The 22,665-nt window shown below is 25.5% G+C and overlaps 2 protein-coding genes across 6 annotated transcripts; one reads left to right on the top strand and one right to left on the bottom strand.

Annotated features, from left to right (window-relative positions):
• The first annotated feature begins 1,233 nt into the window (after window positions 1-1,233).
• LOC135928118 (vitrin-like) lies at window positions 1,234-3,220 on the top strand. The gene is made up of 4 exons (XM_065464476.1): window positions 1,234-1,356; window positions 1,405-1,570; window positions 1,614-1,769; window positions 3,081-3,220. Exons 1-4 carry the CDS (start codon window positions 1,351-1,353, stop codon window positions 3,215-3,217), a joined length of 465 nt encoding a protein of 154 aa, XP_065320548.1. The 5' UTR covers window positions 1,234-1,350; the 3' UTR covers window positions 3,218-3,220.
• On the bottom strand, window positions 2,231-19,292 carry LOC135928117 (dynactin subunit 6-like). Of its 5 annotated transcripts, none has more exons than XM_065464473.1 (6): window positions 19,017-19,292; window positions 18,872-18,977; window positions 18,758-18,825; window positions 15,434-15,481; window positions 4,321-4,463; window positions 2,231-2,328 (listed from the first exon to the last, which is right to left on the bottom strand). In XM_065464473.1, the coding sequence occupies exons 1-6, from the start codon at window positions 19,084-19,086 to the stop codon at window positions 2,299-2,301; spliced, it is 465 nt and encodes a 154-aa protein (XP_065320545.1). In that variant the 5' UTR covers window positions 19,087-19,292; the 3' UTR covers window positions 2,231-2,298. The 5 variants fall into 5 exon arrangements, with proteins under 5 accessions (XP_065320545.1, XP_065320546.1, XP_065320544.1 ...); XM_065464474.1 differs by lacking the exon at window positions 2,231-2,328 and adding an exon at window positions 2,408-2,504; XM_065464472.1 differs by lacking the exon at window positions 2,231-2,328 and adding an exon at window positions 3,194-3,369 and having other exon boundaries at window positions 15,461-15,481.
• Between the last annotated feature and the right edge of the window lie 3,373 nt (window positions 19,293-22,665).

Below are 22,665 nucleotides of genomic sequence, written 5' to 3'. Positions count from 1 at the left end.
TTATTGTCTTACTTTCTTTTTTTTGATCTCCTCCACTTTTCCCCTTAAAAGCATTTCACTTTTCTTTTTTGGAGTTTTTTAAATTCAATTTTAGTTACCAATAGGAAAATGTAGGTATATATGTTAGCGGCAATGTATTTTTTGGCAATGTACTATTTTTTAAATTTAAATCATTTTTTGAACGCGTTTTTTAAATTTAAAAAACTAATTTTCCCGGAAATCTATTCCACCATGTTCAGAATACCTTTCCTATGAATTGCAGACAATTTTGCTATTAACCTTCAATTTATTTATAATTTATATAAAAAATATATGGAAAAACAAATATAAATTATATTAAGTTCAAAGTTCCTGACAAAATTGTGCGAAATTCATAGGTAGGTATTCCAAACATGATAGAATACATTTCCAGTAAAATCATATACTAAAATTTAAAAAAACGCGATCAAATAATAACATATTGCTGGAAAAAACACTAAATTTATTTATAATAGCAATCGATATATATATCAATACTAATTTAATTTTTACAATTATTAAAAAAATATATAATTTTTATAGTATAAAAATATGTTATACCAAACTTTGCCCTTTTTGAGGGAAGAAATTTTAAACAATGTCATGAAAAATTTTGAACAATTATAGATAATTGTTATTATATTATGGATAATGAATGAATTTTTTTTTAAGTTCGAAAGGGAATTGATAATATTATTTGTAGTTTTATGCATAAGGTCAATCAAAATTATGGATATTATATAACTATAAAACCTTGACCCTGGAAATAATATAAAATGATAATTTTGTATTTAAAATTAAACTATAATTTTATTTAGATTTGATAATAAAATTAAATTCGAAAATGATCTCTAGAGCAAATTTAATGCTAATGTTTATAGTTATTAATATTCATTTGATTAAAACAATTACTGAGAATATTTTTTCATTCAATCAGAAAAGTGCTATTGAAAAAAATGATAGCAATTTTACAGACTATCATATATTCAATATGAGCCTTCAAATATCAAATAACAAATTTCATATAGGTAAAAGAAATAATATTTATTATTCAAATTTTTCTAATAAATATGATCTTTTTCTAACTAGATTCATATCCAATATTTCATAATGCCAATGTCAAACCTCACTAAGCGACAATAAAAGAACACATGTAAAAAAAAATTTAAATATGATCTCTAATGTACCAACGAAATCAAGATTAAGCTTGAAAGATGAAGATGAAAAATATTTGTAAATAAAAATAAGGCAAAAAAACGCATAGATACAATTTTTTAGGTCGACGCAAGTAGTAGTATCGGTCGAAGTATTTTTGAATGTGGAATCGAAGCTATGCAAGTTATAAATAATATAATATTTTGTAAATTAAAATTGTAATTTTTATAGAACGCAGCTGAAATAATTGATAGCCAAAATAAAATAGCCTCAGAAGGCACAAGATTAGCTGTACTCAAATTTTCAAGTTCTTCGTTAACAAGGTTTGAATTTGGTTTCGATAAATATAAATCTTTCGAAGAGGTCAAAGAAGGACTAAGAAAAATGTTATATCAAGGTTTATTGAGTATATAAATAAACATATTAACGTTTGTTTTTAGGTGGTGGAACAAGAATCGATAGAGGCCTGGCTTTGGCTAGACAACACTTTATTTTAAAAGGAAGAAGTGGGGCAGACAAAGTCATAATTGTGATGACCGATGGCAAGTCGAAGCCTTATACCGCAAGTAGACAAGCACGTTTACTGAGAAATATGGGTATGTTAAATAAATAATTTAGGTCATATTTAGTAAAAATAAATATCATTTTATCTTAAGTGTTCATCTTTAGTTGCTTTATAGAAATATTTGTCAGAAGGATTTGAATTTATAGGTTATAAGAAAGTCGATTTACACATTGGATTATTAAAAATATTTATTTTCAAAGACGATTTTTTAATTTATTTTTTGATCCAGACCGGATTTTTTTTTTATGAAGTCCGGCTTTAATTTTTAAAATTTCGTTATTTTAAATTTAGTAAATTTTCAAATGAAAACATGACCAGTAAATGAATATATAATGATCCTCATACGGACTCAAATTTTAAACGATATATCAGTCATTATTCATCTAATGTACAGGGATGTGAACCCTCAAACAACAAAAAATTTAAAATTCCCATTTATTTCTACTCTAAGAATAAATTAGCAAAATTTAAAAATTATTTCATATTTTAAATGTTTTATTCAATTATGTTGTTCCAGAATATTTTTTAAAATTTGCGCACAAACCTGACAATAAGTATTTTCAGGAAGAAAAGGTATGTTCTAAGCTGACCTAAATTTAAAAATTATCTTTATAATATATTATAAATTAATGATAAAATAAAAAAAATTATAAAATTAAAATAAATTCTACGCTTTTGGAATAGGCTAACAATGATCGCTGGAAAAAATTATAAAATTAAAATAAATTCTCCGATTTTAGAATAGGCTAACAATGGTCCCAGAGTGCTGGAAAAATTTTTTTTATAAAAAATATATTTTTTGACAATTTAAAAGGAGTTTTAAAATAATCTTTAAAAAATTATTGAGCAAAAAAAAGATTTATTTTTAAATAAATTTTTGTTCTAAATTTACTTAAAAATGAATCTTTTGTAATTTTCATGCATAAAAAAAATCTTTCAAGATATATTTTAAAAAAAAATCGTTGCACAAAAATTTTATAATTTTAAAAAATTATTCATTAGGAAAATATGGCCCAATTTCTAATATAAAAATTATAATTAAAAAATTTAAATGGGAAATATATATTAAACCGGCAAGATATTTATGAAAAAAATTTTAGCTAATTTTTCGGATCAAATGGGTAGAAAAATACGTTCGTTGTATATATATAATGAAACTTATCTAATATGAACCCTTAATAATCTGAAATAGGAGCATATTTACTAATTTGATTTCAATAGATTAGTATTATCATTTTATCCATAGCAATTATTTATGAAATGATAATATCGATTTTTTTAAGATAAACTATAATTTAGTATGTAAGTGCATATATATATATTCAAACATAAATCAACACAGGTGTAGAAATATTTGCGGTTGCAATTGGGGTTGATATAGCATTAGATAAAATTAATGCTATGGTTAGTAAACCTGAAGATATACATATAATTAAATCCTTAAACTATTGTAGCTTTAATTCCGAATTGATCAATTAATATTTTATTGTTTGTACAAATGAATTTTGTTTTAAATTCACAATATGATTAGATACATTTATTTATATATTAATGTATTATAAATTAGATGGAATTATATTGTGGTATTTTGGTAAAACTTTTGACAATAAGTCAATTTGGAGAATTTGAGGCTATAAATATAATTTATTAAATATTATATAATAACTAAATTACAAAATGTAAAAAGTATATTTGATTTATCATAATAATTATTTGTTCTTCTTTTCGATTTAACCTTATAGATTAGGTTTTATTGGTCAAGGAAAGAATAAAAAGTATGGCCATAATCGGTTGCTGTATAAGGGCAGTTATTGCAAAAAATTTATTGTCTAATATGAAAGGAATACAAATACTTTTAAAAAGAATTACTCGTGTTGCCCCAAATGATGTTTAGGTAAAGTCCCGAAAATATAAAAAAAATTATATTGTTGATAAAAACTTCCAGTTTCTAAGCAAAGATATAATTAGGATTTACTTTAAAAAAATTTTTTTTAATTAATTAAAAATATTTTTTAAATTTATACATATTTAGAATCATCATCAAATTTGCAGTTTAATGTTGTAACTATTGTTATATAAAATATATATAAGTTTATATATTTTTTAAAAAACTTACAAATATATTTTTAAATTTAAAAAAAAAATTTAAGTAAATATTATATAACGCAATTTAATGATATTTATTAATTAAAGATGCTCAATTATCTAATTGCATTCTTCGCTCAGAAACTTGAAGTTTATCAATAATATTATTTTTTTTACATTTTCGTGATTTGGCCAAATGCTTTTTATATTTTTTTGATAGAAAACATTTTTTAGAATTTGGGGTATAATCATTAAATTAAATAAGGAATAAAGGAAACAGTTTAAAAAAATTAAAAATCGCTATTGCTAAACTATTGCTATTTATGGGTTCGGTTTGTGTAAGAATATGAAAAAAGCTAATTTTAATATCAAACTAAAAAAATTAATCGTAAATATTTAATAACTAAATTCAAAAATGTAATATAACAAGATAGATATATTAGTCATAAAATTAAGTATATTTTAATAGATGTTCTTTAGTCTATATAGTATATAACTTGAATATCATCATTGTGTCTATAACTTTTGGGGGGATTTCCATATATGATAGTATTATTTGGTATAATCATAGGTCCCCTTATATGACATCGCGCACCAATCACACAATGATTTCCAATTTCCACTTCAGGATCAATGATACCTTAACAATAAAATATTACTTATATCAATTCATTCAGAATAAAAACATAATCGCTTAGAATTCAAAAATATTGAAAGCTAAGAATTTTGCTATTTTTACAAAAATCTAAGATGATTTTGTTAAGCAAAAATTTGAATTGTTTTCTCAGAATATCTTTATTAATTTTAAGAAATACTAAATCGCTCAGAAATTCGCTGTTATAAATGTTTTTTTTATTTTAACTGGTAACTTTTATATAACATAGATCCTGGGATCTAGATCATGGAAAGAGGGGGGGGGGGGGGGGGGTAAAAACTAATAAAAAAAAATTTGAGTGTTATTTTAATTAATATTATATCTAGATTCTAAGCTCATGTTAAGGGGGGGGTTAAAAACTTTTTCTAAAGACAAGGGTGATGAAATCTAATAAACAAATCATTTATATGAATAATCATTCTAAATCCTCGGATCTAAAGCCATAGCGAGAGAAAATCATAGGAAAAGAATTCGACTGAAAAAACTGCGGTAAAAAGCCGAGGGAAAAAAATAGGAATAAAAAACTGAGGAAAATAAATATCAAGGGAAAAAACTGAAAAAGATATAAAACATACAATAAAAACATACTATCTTTAAAATATAGTGAAGACTGTATTCAATCAAGAAAGAAAATTAATTATCTCAATTTTTAAAAGAAAATTTTTAGTAGTTATATAGTAAAAAAACCATTCTTAAAAAACTATTTGTCATAAAAAAAATTTCTAAAAATATTTTCTCCACTTTATTTACAAGATATTTTTAATTAATTTTTTTTTATAAAGATTTTTCCCAATTTTTTATCCATACGTTCCTTCAGCAGTTTCGGTCTAGTTTTTTTCACAGGATTATTTCTTTAGCGGGAAGAAAAAAAATCTTTCTGACAATTCTATCAAAAAAAGCTAATAAAAAAGATCTGTTTACATTGTACTCATAACTCTATGGCTAAGTAAGTCGGTGGGGAGGGTTAAAATTTTGACATATCTCCATAGTTAAAAAAATTTCTACTGTTTGTTAATCATCCGCATTATACAAATAATTAGGGAGGGATGGAGTCAAATTTAAATTTTTTATGTTTAACAAAATATTTTGGAAAAGAAATACATCTCAAACCATTAATTTATCTGTTAATCACATTCTTTATAGGTTAGGTGGTGGAAGGGGGTGACAACTTTTTCTAGCATTTCAAAAATTCAGGAGAATTATTTATTGACGGAATTGTTAAATATTATTCATATTTTTTGAAGCAGGGTTTAGATTATAAAATCATGACATGGGGTTTCCCTATGGGTCTTAATTAGTAATGGTATAAATTAAGAGAGAAATTAAAAACTGAAGAGTCTAGAATACCTCTTTGGAAAGTAGACTACCATTGAAAACCCAAAGTATTATAAAATATCTAAAATTAGCCAGTTAAAAAATGATATTTTGAAAAAATGGAAATACTTGATATTTTGAAAAAATGGCAATACTTGATATTTTTATTGATAAAAATAAGAGACTTACACTTCTTGATAATGAAGGTTTTTAAATGATCTTGTACTACTATACAATTTTATAAGACCATTTCCTTACGAATAGAGTAGTGTAAGCGGATAAATCCAATTATCTGTTCCTCAAGCATTTATTCATATCAGGGAGTTCTTTCCAAAAAAATTATAGAACCGGAAATATTTTTGTTGCCAGATTATACATTCTCATTGACCCAAGATAATATGCGATTTAATTTGTAAGACAATGAACTTGCTTAAGAATTGGATGTTATAAATCGATTTTCTGAATACCTAGATTTAAATGTTTCGAGGCAAATGACCTAGATTCTATATGTTCAAATTCTGGTCTGAAATCATTCTCATCTTCAAACGACGATTATTTTCAATAAAACCTGAGAAAAAATCAATATTTCCCAGAAAATTTATATACCTAATAATTACTCTAAGATTTCTTAGCAAATAATACGCTAATTCTGAGCGTTTCATTTATTATTCTGAGTGATTCATTTTTTAATTAGTTTTTCAGTTTTATATCTGAGTATTATTATTTCTTATGAGCAATTCAGTTTTTTATCTGAGCATAAATGATAATTTTGCTATTTTGAGTGTTTAAGGATTTTTTTAACAATTCAGTTTTTATTATAAGTGATTTTATAGGAGCTTTATTATATTATAATAAATATTCATATTATTATAGATAAAATAATTTTAATTAGGATCATGGTTAAAAAAGAAGGCATTTTCAATAATATAGAAGCGCCTTTTAGCTTAAAAAAGGCTATGACTATCGCTGGTACCCTAAAAAGTATAGAAAATTATTAATATGTATACATAATTAATGGAAAATATAACGAAACTTATATCACGATTATTATAGCGAAGCTTTTATTGCAAAACAATAAAGTGAAGGCTAAAGATAGGATTATTAAATGAGATAAAAAAAAATAGAAAAACGATCGTTATAAATTTATATTATGATTCCCGAGCTGAGAATCAATTTCGACACTGTATTAAACTTAAGGTTATACTTATTTTTAAAATTATATTTTATAAGAATAGTGCAACAGGTAGTGCTGTAGGTAGGAACCGGGATTTAGAGTCTATCTTAATCAATGTGTTAAAGTTAGAACAGGAGGGGAAAATGCAAAAAATAAAATTTCTGGCCTGCAATTTCCTCAATTTTTAGGTTCTGTTATTGCAGGTTCAGTTAGATCATGGATATGTGAAAGACAGTTCCCATTTAGAGTATATTTCCGATCAAAAGAATTTACCCAATTAGATATTTATGAAATATTTTGATAAAATTTCGAATAATGATAACAGCAAGAACCTACCATTTAAATCTCTTCTAAAGTTCAATTCTCGGCCAGTGACAGGATTGGCTAAAAATAAATTTAGGCCCAAAAATTTAAGAACCTCATCATAACCTATCTTGCGAACAGAAAAAGCACAGGTTATGTTTCCAAATAATCTGACATAAATGTTTCAATTTGAATATAACATGGTACAAGACGCAATATAATGTGCTTGTAGAATACTTTCTGGATGTGGGATAGTTACAGGATTGGGCAAATTTTCAGAAAATTGTATTCGGATACAGATACTTTATAAAATTTTGTATTTAAGATACAAGATACTTTAGAAAAATTTCAATAAGATATAAGATACTTGTATCTTTTTTAAAAAATTAAATAGTCAAAATCAAAATGTATAAAGCTTTATTATTTTATGTATAATATAAATTTATAAAAAAAAATTTAAAATAAATTGTAGAAAATAACAAATTTATTATATAAGATAATGCGATATTTTTTTTAATAATTGTATAATTAGTAAATAATAATAAATCAGCATCATAAATCAACATTATTTTTTATAATTTTTCAAATAATTTATCGTTCAATCTTTGACGATTTGGTCTATTAACCATATTAGCAAAGCTAAATAGGGTAATATTGTGTTATATTTAATAAATATTTCTTTTATATATTTAACTATTTAACATATTTATACTGCGCCTGTCATCTTTCATATAATTTAGGACCTCTAATTCAATATCATTTATTGAATTATTAGAATTGGATGTGTTTTAAAACAAAAGTAATCATCTTCTTCATCAATTGAAGATTTTGTTGACATATTAATTTCAATATTATTTTTAAAAATAATTCTTCATGTATTAACAAATCCTGAAAGTATTTTTTTTCTTTTTCACCATCAATCCAACGATTTTTAAAATAGGGATGAGACATAGTTGCCAAAAATGCGCTTTTAAAGTTATTATCAAAATCATATATATTTTTAAATCTTTTATTTAAAGAATTTTCTACGGCAATAGCTAATGGTCTGCACAGTTTGAATTAAATTTGTAATTTTTTTTAACGACATTTAATATTGGAGCTGATTCTCCATAATAGCAGTTGATTTCACTTTGTATTTTGTCATTCGCTATAGCCAATGGGGACATTATATTGCAATATTCTTCTAAATATTGAATTTCAATATCTCTTAATTTTGGAAATTCTAATTTTTGACATAATTTAGGAAGTTCGCCTTTAAATTTTAATAAACTACTAAGACTATCAAACATACTATTCCATCTTGTGCAGCAAGGTGTAACTAATTGTTTAAAACTGCTTTGATAAGTTCTGAAGTTTTAGGCCTATTACTAGCATTCCATAACTTAGTACATTTGGCTATTGCGGGATGATGAATTTTAGAAATGTTAGGAGAATCCTTAATAGCTTTCTCGACATCTGTTGTGGCTAGTGTTGTTAAACGGTTCGGTTTGAGCCGATTTTTAAAAACGGCCAACTCAATATTTCCTCCAGAATAATATTACGCAAAGCCTCAAGATTTTGCTTGTAGAAGGAACAAAGGTTTGGACATCTATTAGCTAAATCTCATGGCTTAGGCAATATTTTTCTGGCTAAAATATTGAGTTAGCCATTTTTAAAAATCGGCTCAAAATGAGTCGTTTAACAACACTAGTTGTGGCAATAAGACTTATCGTATGGCACAGACAATGAATATGGAAATATGAAATGATAATGAATATGATTATAAATGTGATTTATTATATAATTATATATTATACTTTTAGATGCTCAACAAAATTTGATGACGAGTCTGCAGAACCACTTATAGATTTGTGGCATTCTTTAAATTCTGCAGTAATTTTATTATGATCATGTTGAAGTACTTAAAAAAATTTCCCATTTAAAATACTTAATTTAAATCTATAGTTATATTTTTCGGTTGGAGAATCATCTGAAGATGAATATAAACATATTATTCTATTTTCTTCCTCCATTATTTTAAAATAGTCGGATATAAAACTATTCAAATAAAATCTAATTGTTAGCAAATTGCTATATGACGACCTACGTCATATATCATAAATTATCTTCAAATATCTAAATTCTGATTAAATTTTAATACTATTTAAATTAACTAATATAAAAATTTTTTAAAGTATCTGTATCTTTTTGAATACAAAGTTGGTTAAGATACAAATACTTTTAAATAATATGTATCTTAGATACTGGATATAAGATACTTTCTAAAATTTAAAAAAATAAACAAGATACAAAACTATCTTGTTTCTTAGATACAAATATCCGCGATACTGCCCAACCCTGGATAGTTATGTACGGTTTATTAGGTTTAAGTTATTTTTTTTTATTATTTAGTTATGTAAAAATCTAAACAGAAATATCTAGGATTTTCAAAGTTATTTAAGTTTTGTAGTGAGAATTAGAGTCAGAGTTCAGTTTAGAGTTAAAGGCAGTAACATGTCTAAAGTTATAAACAGGTTGTTAATAACAAGTAGGAATATGTCTGTCCATAGATTAGATTCAGCTTTCACTTTCATCAGGTAAGGGTATTCGAATAAAAAAAGCTGCATGGTAAGGCAAAATTTATTCGTTTATACTAATTTTACTAAGGTTTGGAAATATCAAGCATTTTAAGTTTAATTTTACTAAGGTTTGAAAATATCAAGCATTTTAATTATGGTAATTAGGTCAGAATTAAGTTTGGAGCTAAAATTGGTAAAATTTTATTATATAAAATCATTATAAATTTATTTCTTACTTGAGCTCTCAAAATATGCTTTAATAACTAAATATATCGGAATAGGTTAACTATCCATCTACATTGTAATTCCGATAATCATTGGTAACTCATCTTATGATTAATTGATTTATTTTTGCTTGATTTTGATTGGCTCTAAAATTAAAATATTATTAGAAATCGAATCCTTTACGAGGGAAAATGATATACGGTTCGTGATATTATCTATTTAATATTTTTCCCCGCTTTAATTGCAGGGGCAACAAAACTACTATAGATATTGTATAAGCAAGTTCCAGTTTTTACTGCTATTTATTATAACCTTTCGTGCAAATAATTATTAAGAATATCTTTTTACGGATTTCTTTTTCCTTCAGGACTTTCTGTATCCTCTTTACATTTTAACGACATCTTGGCTGCTTATTATTGACATATTTCAAAATTCATATTATTAAAATAATCGATAAATTTAATCGCGAATAATTAAACTTTACTTCTTATGAAATGTGCAGTATTTTTTTAATCCGTATATTTCATTTTTATCAGTATATAGATTTATAATTCATTCAGTAAAGTGATAAATATTTCAGGTTAAGAAATAATTTATTCAGTTTGAAAAATAATTTGAACAGTAAAAAAAATCTTTTTCACAGAAACCCTCGAGCAGTTAACAAATTACGATTCGTTTATATCATGTAGGGAGAAGACCTGATATAGATTAGTGGGGTATGTAAATATTAGATATGTGATAATGCCTCTAAATTTGTTTTAATTTATTAATAAATGTTAATTAAAATAAATGTTTACTGACAAATAAATTAAAATACAGTCACCAGTCTAATTTAGGTTCTTGATAATTGGGGCAATTAGCTAATTTGACCAAAATTTTAAGTCCCAGCCAAATTCCTATTAATAAAAAATGCTTTGGTAAATTGGACAATTGTCTACTTTAAGTGGGCAGATTTTTAATTTATGTCCATTTGCGTAAGACTTCTTATAAAATGAGAATTTATGTTTTTTATTGGATTCATTTATATTTTAAAATTTTATCATCTTTATAAACTTAAGCTGGAGTTGGTACTGCGAATACTTGTATCTAAGATACAAGATCCTTTTGTATCTTGTAATCAGTATCTTTTTGACATTTTTAATAAGATACTAGTATCTGTAACTAAGATCCTCTTTTCTGAAGAATCTTGTATCTTTTTAATTTTAATTTTTTTGATAAAAGATACAGATACAGATTCTTTTTAAAATTCATGTTTAAAATTTTAAATACCACATATTGAATATTTTATTTTCTTCGAGAATCTTGTATTAATTTCCTTATTTTCTATCATATTTTATAATAATGACAATCATAATTAGCTGGAAAATTTACAACTCATATTAAGATAGATATATAAAAAAATAACAATAAAACTAAATTAAATAAGTATAAAGATTATATTTTATATATAAATGTAACTGAATAGAATATCACTGTCAATTTTATGTATTATTTTTTAATTTATAGGATGATTAACACTCATGGTAGTGTAGAAGACGTTAATAAAATTTAAATTATGGAAATAAGTTCCCCAATCTTAAAATTTTAGATAGAATTTTTTTTTAAATAAAATTTAAAAAAGACAATGGACTGAATATAAAACCTGTATAAACAAAAAAAATGATAAAAGGTTCAACACAGATTTTGTTAAACATATTAAATTATATCATTTATATGTGGTTAAAAAAACAGGTTATCTAAAAAATTCAAGTTTACAATATTGTCTACCTTTATTAAAAGCTGCCCAAGATGGTATGGGCAATAAATTTTAAGAAAATATTTTCCTATGATTTGAATATAATGAGGCTTTTTTGACATCAATATCATATCCAAATTTTAGGAACTTATGGATTGAGTCGGATGATAAAAAAAAATAGTTTCAAAATATATTAATAAAAGAAGCCCTAAATGTAGTACCAGAGTGTATAATCAAGCTCAAACACTATATAAACACCAATAGATTTAACATCTGATTATTTTTCTTTTGATGAAACAAATGTTGCTTGAGTTCCATAATACAAATAACATTAAACTGGAGGTTTTAAATTATATTAAAGAAAGTCGAAATACATTATAAATGCTAAATTATTATTCTTCCATTAAGGAAATTTTTTATAAATATAATACTGCAATACCTTCATCAGCTCCAATTGAAAGGTTATTTAGTTTTGGCACAATGTTAAGTACACCGAAACAAAGGTCTATTGATAAATTATTTGAACAATTTGATTAACTTTTAAAATAATGAATCTATTTTAAATATTCTTTATCAAATTAATATTTGAACTCCCATTAAAAATACTAGTCCCCCTCCCATATCAATGCTAAGAATGGGCTATTACTAATATTAAAATGCCTGATTATTATAATTAACTCATGATAAAATATTTTATTAATTATTGTAAATATTCATTCTTATTATATGCGTATGTTATGTTCTTTACAAATAAATAATAAAAACTGTATTTTATAAAACTATTCTAATTTAATTGGTAATTATAATTTAAAAGTATCTTGTATTTAAGATACTCTAATTTAGCATAAGATACAAGTATTTTTTATCTTGTATTTTTTTGATAAGATACTAGTATCTGTATCTAAGATTCATTTTTTCACAAAGAATCTGTATCTGTATTTAGATTTTCCGTAGGACCTGCCCAACTCTGACTTATGCATCATAACAAAATTAATAGAAAAACAAATAAAACGAATTTTGAGGTTATTAAATTTTTAAATCATCATACTCAATGAAGAATGTGCTAAAATATTATTTCTAAAGGAAATGTTCACAATATTCATAAATCCAAAAGACACTATTAAATGCCGTGCAAATAAAACATATTCTATCATATAAACAAACAAAGATCATGAGTTTATTTTTGGGTAATTCCATGATAAATCGACCAAAAGGGATTTTTGTATGATCATTTTTAAAATAGAAGAAACTTGGCATGCAAATCAAAATTTTAATACTCTAGCTCAAATATATCCAGAGTTATGGACCTTCAAATTTAAATGAGAGCATTTTCCTCTATTGGCTAATCTCAATTTACTCAAAATATTTTTAGTCTAAAGTAAAAAATTATATATAAAAATTCTACTTAATAAAAAAAAATATATGATAATTATCCAATGCTTAAATTAGACAGGTTTGATTGTACTTTAAGAAATTAAAGTAACTTGTTTGTATCTTAGATACAAATATTTGTGATACTTTACAAACTGGCTAGGATCAGAGGCGAAAAATATTTTCATAGTGTGTTGAATGCAGGGCAAGGGAATTTTCGATTTTAAAAAAACTCCACTGTCATTTAACATGCTTATTGTGTTATCTTGCAAATTTTGTTCATGTTTTGTGCCGTTTTACATTTGTGTGCTTTCAATCATTTTAGGTGCTTTTGCATATTTTGCCTCATATCTTGTGCTTTTGCATATTTTGCGAGCTTATCTCTGATATCGGGTTATTTTGCATGTTTTCGCGTTATTTAAGGTACTTTTTGCATGTAATTTTCTATGTTTTTGTTATATTGCGTCGATGCAGATATAAATATAATAATTTATTTCGAAAAATAAACTATGGATACAACTTGCAAATTATGAATCATCGTCGCCCTAAAATTTAAATGGGTAGAGATAAGATTAAAAACTATATTCATAAAATCATTAACTCATATAAGAGGAAATTTGAAAAGATAGGAGAGATTAACCAAAAGTCGATCTACTATTAGAGATATACTATAGAAATATAAAAATAGCGAGGTTTTTTGTCTACTTGCTGAGATTTCTACAATTGAGAAATAAGTTTCATTATTAACTAAGATTACATTCAATAGGATATTCCTTTTGTAAGATAATAAACAATAACTTGGTTTATGTCATTCATATAACCTAAGAAACCATTTTTAAAAAAAATTAAAATCGGTTTACGTAAATAAGATAAAATAGCAATGGGGAACTAGTCAGCGACGAATCAAAATTTATATATTTGGAGCAGTATAATAAGGGTAATAAAAACATAAGCGGAAATTTTTTATTTGGTTTGCTTATAAAGAACTGTTTTCATAGAGTATAATGGTGTGGGGTTGCAAGAGTGCAAAAGGTTTAGGAAGTATTTAGTGTTGTTAAAGTAAAGTAACTAGTAAATATTTATATACCCTTTATCATCTTATAAAGAGGTTTTCCAAATTTAAAATTCCTGTTTAATCAAGCCTCTTTAGTCTCATTAAAATTAATCTGATTTAAATAAATATTAAAAATGATGGTTATATAAATAGTTTATAAAGTAAATTGCAATGTAACAGGCTACTGTTGAAATATAACTAAAGTGAATTCCTTATTTTAAATGAAACTTAAACAGTAATTAGTTACTTTTCAACAACACTAGAAATATTCTATTTATAAATAATGTTGTTAAATATCAAAATTTCCTAAATAAAATAATGATCTACTTAATTCATTTATTAGGACATGAAGGAAAATACACCTTCCAATAAGATAAACTTTGTTTTATCTCTAAATCTGTAAAACATTAAAGGATATATCAATATATTATCATGCTCCAGATCTCAATCCTACTGAAAGAATTTGGGGTTTACGAGCTTAAAAAACATCGATCTAAAAGAAAAGATTTTTTATATAATAATAGTTTATATAGAAATCTATGTCCCAAAATGTGTGTGGTAATCTTATTAAATAAATGCAATTAAGGATAACCAGTTATAAAGAATAAAGGTGATGTAACTAAATTTTAATATAATAATTTATAGTAAATTTTTAATTTTTTTTATGTTCATGATTTTTATAATTAAATTTTTTAAAGCTAAAACATAGGAGTGTAGATATCAATGAAGGTTTGTGATAAAATCATACAAGCGGTATAAAGAAACTTTTCTTAAAACGAATTTTAAAATTTAGCATTATATTTTTGGAACAAAACCCCAGCCAACATCAAATTTTCGCCTATATCTAATATATAATATCTCCACACTAGTCTACATAAGGCCCTGGCTCGAGTTTAAAATCGTTTATTTAAACCAAATATAAATAATTTTTCATTATGAAGCTATTTCACACCATCATTAGCAATTTGTAAATAGTACAATAATGACAGCACCAATATATTTGCGATAAAAAATTAGCTCTAATGTAACGGTATTGTATATTTGCGGTAAAGAATTTGTGATTAAGTTTAAAAAAATCTACATGATTTAAGTTTCGTGATAAGGTTTTGTATTAAATTTACTTAATATTAATCATATTTATTTTCAATCGAATGCAAATTTTATGGAGGGTAGAAGCGAGTCATTACTTTTAAAATATAATTTTTAAATCAAAACTTTTACATTTATATTCGAAAATATTATTGTTACCAATTCTTGATGCAGTACAATCTATCATATATAAATAGACATAAATTAATATTGTAAATATAATAACATTTTATAAAATATTTGATTATTCAAACCCAGTGTTAAAATGCTACTTCAAAAGTATTTTTTGGAGCGTTATTTTATATTAGAAAAATATGTAAAATATAGATAAAAAATTAAAATTCAAACATTAAAAAAAATATATCGACTAGAAGTAATTATTTTTTACATTTTTAATAAAACTCATGCCGCTTAATTTTTCCAAGAACACTTAGAGGGTCGTTGTATTTAAAAATTCACAGAGCGGGAGCGGAACTAGCTCCTTTTCGGGATTGAGTGGAGGAGTGCCGCTCCTCCGCGCCTTTAATTTTATTGCATAAATTGTTCAAAAATAATCTCAATTAATAAATGTGTTTGTTTTGTTAAATGAATAAAAATAATATATATTATTTAAATTTATGAAATATAAATGTTGAGCCAAATTGTTATTAATATTTTTCCCAAATAATAAAGCATATCATATGGAAGACGATAGTTTTTATCAGAGATAAGATAAAAACCTAGAAAATCTTTGAAGGTGAGCTTCAGGTGGATGTAGGTTTTTTAGCTAGAACTATTTCTAGATCACTTCAAAATTAGATGATTTTGCAGATTTCGAATTTTGATAACCTCATGTAGATTCTCTTATATGTGGCATTGATAAAAGGTTTATAATTTTATTGTTAAATAATAGATTATTTATATTTTTAGTTAAATAATAGATTATTTATATTTTTATGTTATATAATAGATTATTTATATTTGTTAAGGAATAAGGCGTTATTTGATATTGTAATTAGACATGTTATCATGTTTGATTGTGTTTAAAAAAAGTTATATATTATTTATATTTTAATGCTTAAAGTGTTATTTTATAGAGTAATTGGACATGTTATTATGATTAATTGTGTTTAAAAAAGTTTTTTATGATCTGAGGCAAGGGTATGACTAAATACAGTATTGCTAAAATGATTTGCTAAAATGAATTGATAAAAAGCAATTAATCATAATCAAAAATAAATCAATCAAAATTTTATTATGTATATTTTATTTAAAATTTTTTAAACTTTTGTTATGGTTGTGCAGCGCATACATTGCAGTTATTCTTTCACGAAACGCCTTCAGTGACCATATTTCAATAATTAAAAAAATTGTTAAATTTTTCAAGATTAAACACATACCAGCTGCAGTATTTTCCCGTAATAAGAATCTTCATGGCATACCATCTACATTAAATACAATTAGCCAAACAAGATGGGCATCGTCAATAAAATGTATGGAGCAAATTCAAATATGCAAGAAAGCTCTAAAAGCATCAGTTGTTGAAGAAGCTGTTTGTGATATTTGTCCCATAGAAATTACCAATAATATATTAAACGAAGAATTTTGGACGAAAAATTAAATTTTTTTAGCTATACTCCAACCTTTAGCTACCTCATTGTTGAAAGTGCAAGGGGATAAATGTATTTTGGCCCAAGTAAAAAACGAGATGCTTAATTTGGAAAAACACATAATACAATCATGCCATGATTCTATATTTTCTCCATCTCAAGAAAAAAAAATTAAGGTTATGTTTGAAAAGAGAAAAACTGATCTAAATACATGTGCTCACAATGCTGCTTATTTATTGGACCCCCAATATCAAGGGGAGCATCTTACTAATACTGAATTTGATGAAGCATGTAATATAATACAATAATTGGGTATTTTACAAGGTGGTGATAATCAAAATATTTTGAGTAATATAGTAAATTTCAGAAGCAAAAGCGGTATATTTAATAGCCATAATATGTGGAAAGTTGTAACTTCCATAAGAAACAATCAAATTTCGGCCTCAAGTTGGTGGAATGCATTTTGCCCACCTTGCCCATTAAGAGAAGTCGCTAATATTTTACTAACATTTCCTAGTTCGACTTCTTCTTCTGAAAGAAATTGGTCAGTTTGGGGCAATATTCACACGAAAAACAGAAATAGATTAAAGGCTTCTACAGCAGGAAAATTAGTAAGAGTGTATCATAATTTAAGATTGATTAAAAATATTAAAGAAAATAATGATATTGAATATGAATCGGAACAAGACTCTGCCACGGAGGGTGAAACATTGACTATAGAATGAATTAAAAAATATTATTATATTTATTATTATACATAGATTTAATATAATATTATATAAATGCAAAATAAAGTTAATATTGGTGTAAAAAACATTTATTTGAATTTGACCATATTTGACACCGAATTGTATTTGACCAGTCAAATGCACAACCCTGGTTAAAAGCTTAAATCAAATAAAAGCAATTAAAATAAACTTATTGTCAGTATTGCTATATACTGATATTCCAAAAGTAATGTGGTAATTAATGTCATTTCTTTCTAATAAATAATCAGGTAATATATTGAAATAACACATTAATTTTTATTTTACTTTTATATATTAATCATTTATATTATTGTTTAGTTTATATTTATTTAAATAAAAAATAAAATTATATACCTTAATGTGCTCAATTATATTGAAATGTAGTGCTAGTGATGATAATATTAATTTTGAATTATCTTCATCATTATCTTAAAGTCTAAATGAAGAAAGGACAGTGTTTAATTCCCTTTTTTGTAGAAAATTGATAAAAATAAGACATCTTTGGATGAGATTCGTGCCAAGACTCATTCCCAAGATTTAAAAAAAATTTCTGGATGATATGCAATTATTTTAATTGGTAATTTGGATGTCCTCAATCATATTGAAGCCATGTAGTGATGTATTAATTTTGAATTATCTTCATCATTACCAAGTGCAAATGAAGAAAGGACAGCATTTAAAATCTTTATTGTGGAAAGATTAATAAGACATTCATGATTGGATTAGTGTCAAGACTCATTTCCAAAATAAAAAAAAAGGCTTTTCTGAATGATTAGGCTGACTTAGAAATTAAACTATCAAAATTATTCAAGAATAAAGATATAGCTTTGGAAAACCTTAGATACTTATCTTCTAAAATATGATAATCCCCTGCCATCCTCAGCATCTATTGAATAAGTGTGTGCATACTGCAACTGATTGATAAATTATTATATTTATTAGATACTTTAAATAATAATTAGTATTAAAAGTTAATAAAAATATTTTAAAAAAAAGATTATCAAAACAATAGTAATTTGATATTAATTTTTAAAAATTACGGAATTATATGTTCAAAACTCTATATCTTTATAAAATACCTCAGCATGATGTATTATATATTATAATTTTAAAAAAACTTGTTCCTAAGTGAAAAATGTTGTTTGAACCTATCATTAGAGGATGTATATTATCATCTGATTTATTCCTGGGTGGATAAATAAATTTTATAGTATATATCTAAAATGCATTACTTGTTTGTTATAACGCATAATTCCTCTACAATGTTATGATCACCAAATAATATTTGACCACCATTGGCGTAAATCTTACTTTTTGGATGTATAATCGTTTTAAACCCTAATTATAAATGGCATAAGGAATATATTAAATATTAACCAATTTTTATGGCCCCTTTCATATAGGAATCATAACAAATAACAGCATCTTTGGCAATTTCAAGTGACATATCGTCCCTCTAGTTCGTATTTTTTTTTAATAGGTGATTTGTCTTATTTCCAATTGATTCCCAAAATTTCCAATAGATCAACAAATAATTTAGAAATTAAAGTATATATTATTTAATTTACAATTAATTTTAGAATTTTCTACAAAAATATAATTTTAGAAATTTTAGAAAAAATAATTTGCCATTTGACTCCAAATGGTTTGATGACAAAAGATAGAAAAATGAATATACGTCATACGTCATAATAAGCGCAATTACCCTTTATTGCTATATGAAACAGCAGAGCTACGCTTGGACTATCTCATCCCATCTAATTGGGTTAAGAAATTTGGGGGTAACCTATGAGATGAGCCCATCCACAGTTCTTGGGCAGGCTGCAGTTACCTGTGCGCGCAAGAGGCGAAACCACTTGCTTAAACGCCTACGGGAAATAAGAAGAGAGAGAAAAGCCCGTACCCGATTAAGTAAAATGTAAATTATAGGGAGGGGTATTGGTAAATTTTAAGTTTATGGTCTATATTGAATTTGTTTATTTAATATAAATATGATATATTTTTTAAATAAATCTGCCTTACTATTTAAGAATATTAGATTAGTGAGTTAAGTATATTTTGGATAATTATATCAAGGTTAGGTACATGAAGAGTTTTATAAATAAATAAATAAATGTATGTTTACCATGGCGGGAGGAAAGTGGTGCTTATGTTGCTGGGGGGGCTAAGAGATTTGGAGGGAGCAGGTAGCCCGATTTAATTTTTAGAAGCTTTTTTATTGAGCTTTTATTATTGTTTAGACGTATGAATTGTTCCATCGTCAGATTTAGGCTTATGATTTCTTTTATCGTTCTGTATAGCCAATATGACTTGTATTTACCGTATGTTTTACCTTCATGAGACTCGAGCCAGATTATAGCTTCATGGACTATGTTTTGTCTGAAGTTTCTGATGGTGTGACCAAAGAGTTGAATGTGCCTTTTTTTGAGAGTAGTCTCGATCGGGACATTTTTTGAGATTCGCCATAGGCTGGCATTCGAAATTATTCTTGGATAGAAAATACCGTTGAGCTGGCGCAGACAGCGGTTTACGAAAACTTGTATTTTCTTTGTCTGAGATTTATTTATTTCCCAAGTGTCGCTCCCGTAGAGGAGGACTGGAATGACTGTGGCGTTAAAAATTCGGAGCCTCGTTGATTGGCGATTCATTAAATGCATGATAAAAGTGTCCTCATATTGCAATCAGCTGTAGCGCCATTTTGTAGTTTGGATATCCATTATTTGTCAGCATGAAATATTAATACATATATAATATTGCCAAAACTAGCCCACGAAGATAATTTTTGTTTTAATTATTTCTTAGTTAAGTGAATTTTTATGAACGTAGATTAGCTGATTATACCTAAAAAAAATGATTCTAAGACTAATCCTCCTTTTAATTTTTTAAAATATAGTTTAACATAATTCAGTATGGACTTATAAATCATATGTTAATGCATTTTAGGATACATACAAAACATGTCTTTTAATATCACTATCTTGGCATCACCATAAAGCATTTAGAAACTTGCAAACCAATCCAAATTTGATTAATATTTAATCTTAAATTATATCCTTAATTACTGAATTAATGCTTGTGTATTTATATTATAGTATCAAATGTATTTACTGCAGAATACCAAAGTAAAATGTCAAATTAATATTTACAATATTCAAAGCTATTAATCTACAAGGTTCAGTTTTGGATAACACAAATAGTCCAGTTTTAGATAACACAAATAGTACAAGTAAATTTTAATTATATTGGTATAACTATTTTTTAACAAAGTTATGAACCAAGAGTTGGAGGAAATAAATGCCCATAAAAGAAATACCATTAGTCTAAGTAAATAGTATCTTTTAGATATATATATCATTTTTAAACAAAGCTATTATTTAAAACAATTCTAACAATCAAATGGTTCAATATAGTTTGATTAAATCAAAATACAACAAAAATATTATCTATTCTAACAAATATTTAATTCAATTTATACATTATCATGCAAAAAAAGGAGATTGCATTTTTATATATTAATTTAAATTTTTATTATGAGATATTTGATATAAATTTTATTAATAATATTATATATTAATAGATCTAGAGTATTAAGAGTTTGCTAAAATATTGTAAATTATCTGCAATTTATTTTTTAGTATATACTGTTCTTGTATTAATATAAATATTAATTAACATTTAGCTATTTAAATTTAATTTAAAATAAAAAGCATTTTTTAATTTATTTGTCAAATCTGTTACAACGAATCGCTTCAAATATATTTGTGGCCAATTTAGGTCATTTGACGTTTTTCATAAATGTTCATACGAAGAGGTGGACCCTAACCAACTAAACGTATTATCTTCAAGCGTTCGGTTATTTAACGCGACGTTATCCCAGCTGATAATTTTAAAAACAAATTTAAGATAAATCTAAAATAGTGATAATTTAATATATTAAAAACAGTGGCGTCGCTAGGAGGGGGGTGGGCGCTCAGGGGTTCGAGCCCCCTGGGAAATTTGAATAGCCCCTTGAAGCAAAAAAAATTTTTTTAATGGAATTTTAACCCCTTGAACTAAAAATAAATTTTTTTGATTGCCCCCGAAAATTTCTTTTATAATTCTATTAAGTAAAATATAGATTTAATTTTATTATTTAAAAATTAATAAGACTATCTAAATATTTATTAGATGAATCGCCTGTCGTGCGAGCCCATCATTCAAACACTAACAAAACATCCTGACCCCTTACTCCTACAGGCAATTGTTCTATGGAAGTCCCTCTCATTAGTCGATCGTCCATCGTCGGCATTACAGAAGGATTAGGATAAACCTCTAGTTGGCAAATCCGTTGCATTCCTTAAATCGAGGAGCCAACTAGAGGCCCATACTCTATTCTTCTCCATTTACGAAGATAGTGGATACGAATTTCTTGAGGCTTTCCTATCCCGAAACCTTGGCCAGCTCCTAAGCAATGATGAGCTACGTCACGCCATCGGTCTTAGACTGAATTGCGATATGGTAATACCTAATCACTGTATCCTCTATCAAACGTCGGCCAACTCCAAAGGCCGTCACTCTCTACACTGCAAACGCTGTAGAGACAGATTCATTACAAATTGCGGGAGAAAGTTAGTATTTTGCGGTAGAAATATAAAATTGCTAAAAAATAATTTTGCGGGCCAATTGACTTAATTATCCGCCTATTATTTTTTATAATTAGTTTATATAAATGCTAAGTCGGTAAATATTTTTCAAAATAAAATAACATCTTGATTTATTAAAATATATAAATTTATATAAAAAAATCAACGATCTTTTTTAAATATAAAAGAATGTAAACAAGATAAAATTCTATAAAAAAACAAACGATTTTAATTTTACAATGTAAAAAATATATTTTATGCGAATATCCCGCAAGACTGCAATTGGAAATCTATCGTGTGTGTGTATAACATTATAGGGATAGGCGCTTAATTATCACGTATCAAGTTTAAATACATAATAAGATATTATTGTACTCATTTCAATGATAATTATTTTATTTATT

Source organism: Gordionus sp. m RMFG-2023, chromosome 4, assembly GCF_954871325.1.
Source record: "Gordionus sp. m RMFG-2023 chromosome 4, tfGorSpeb1-WG-v2, whole genome shotgun sequence".
Taxonomy (NCBI): Eukaryota; Metazoa; Nematomorpha; class Gordioida; order Chordodea; family Parachordodidae; genus Gordionus; species Gordionus sp. m RMFG-2023.
The sequence above is the reverse complement of the archived record's forward strand: the minus strand, read 5'-3'. Positions and strand labels throughout refer to the sequence as shown.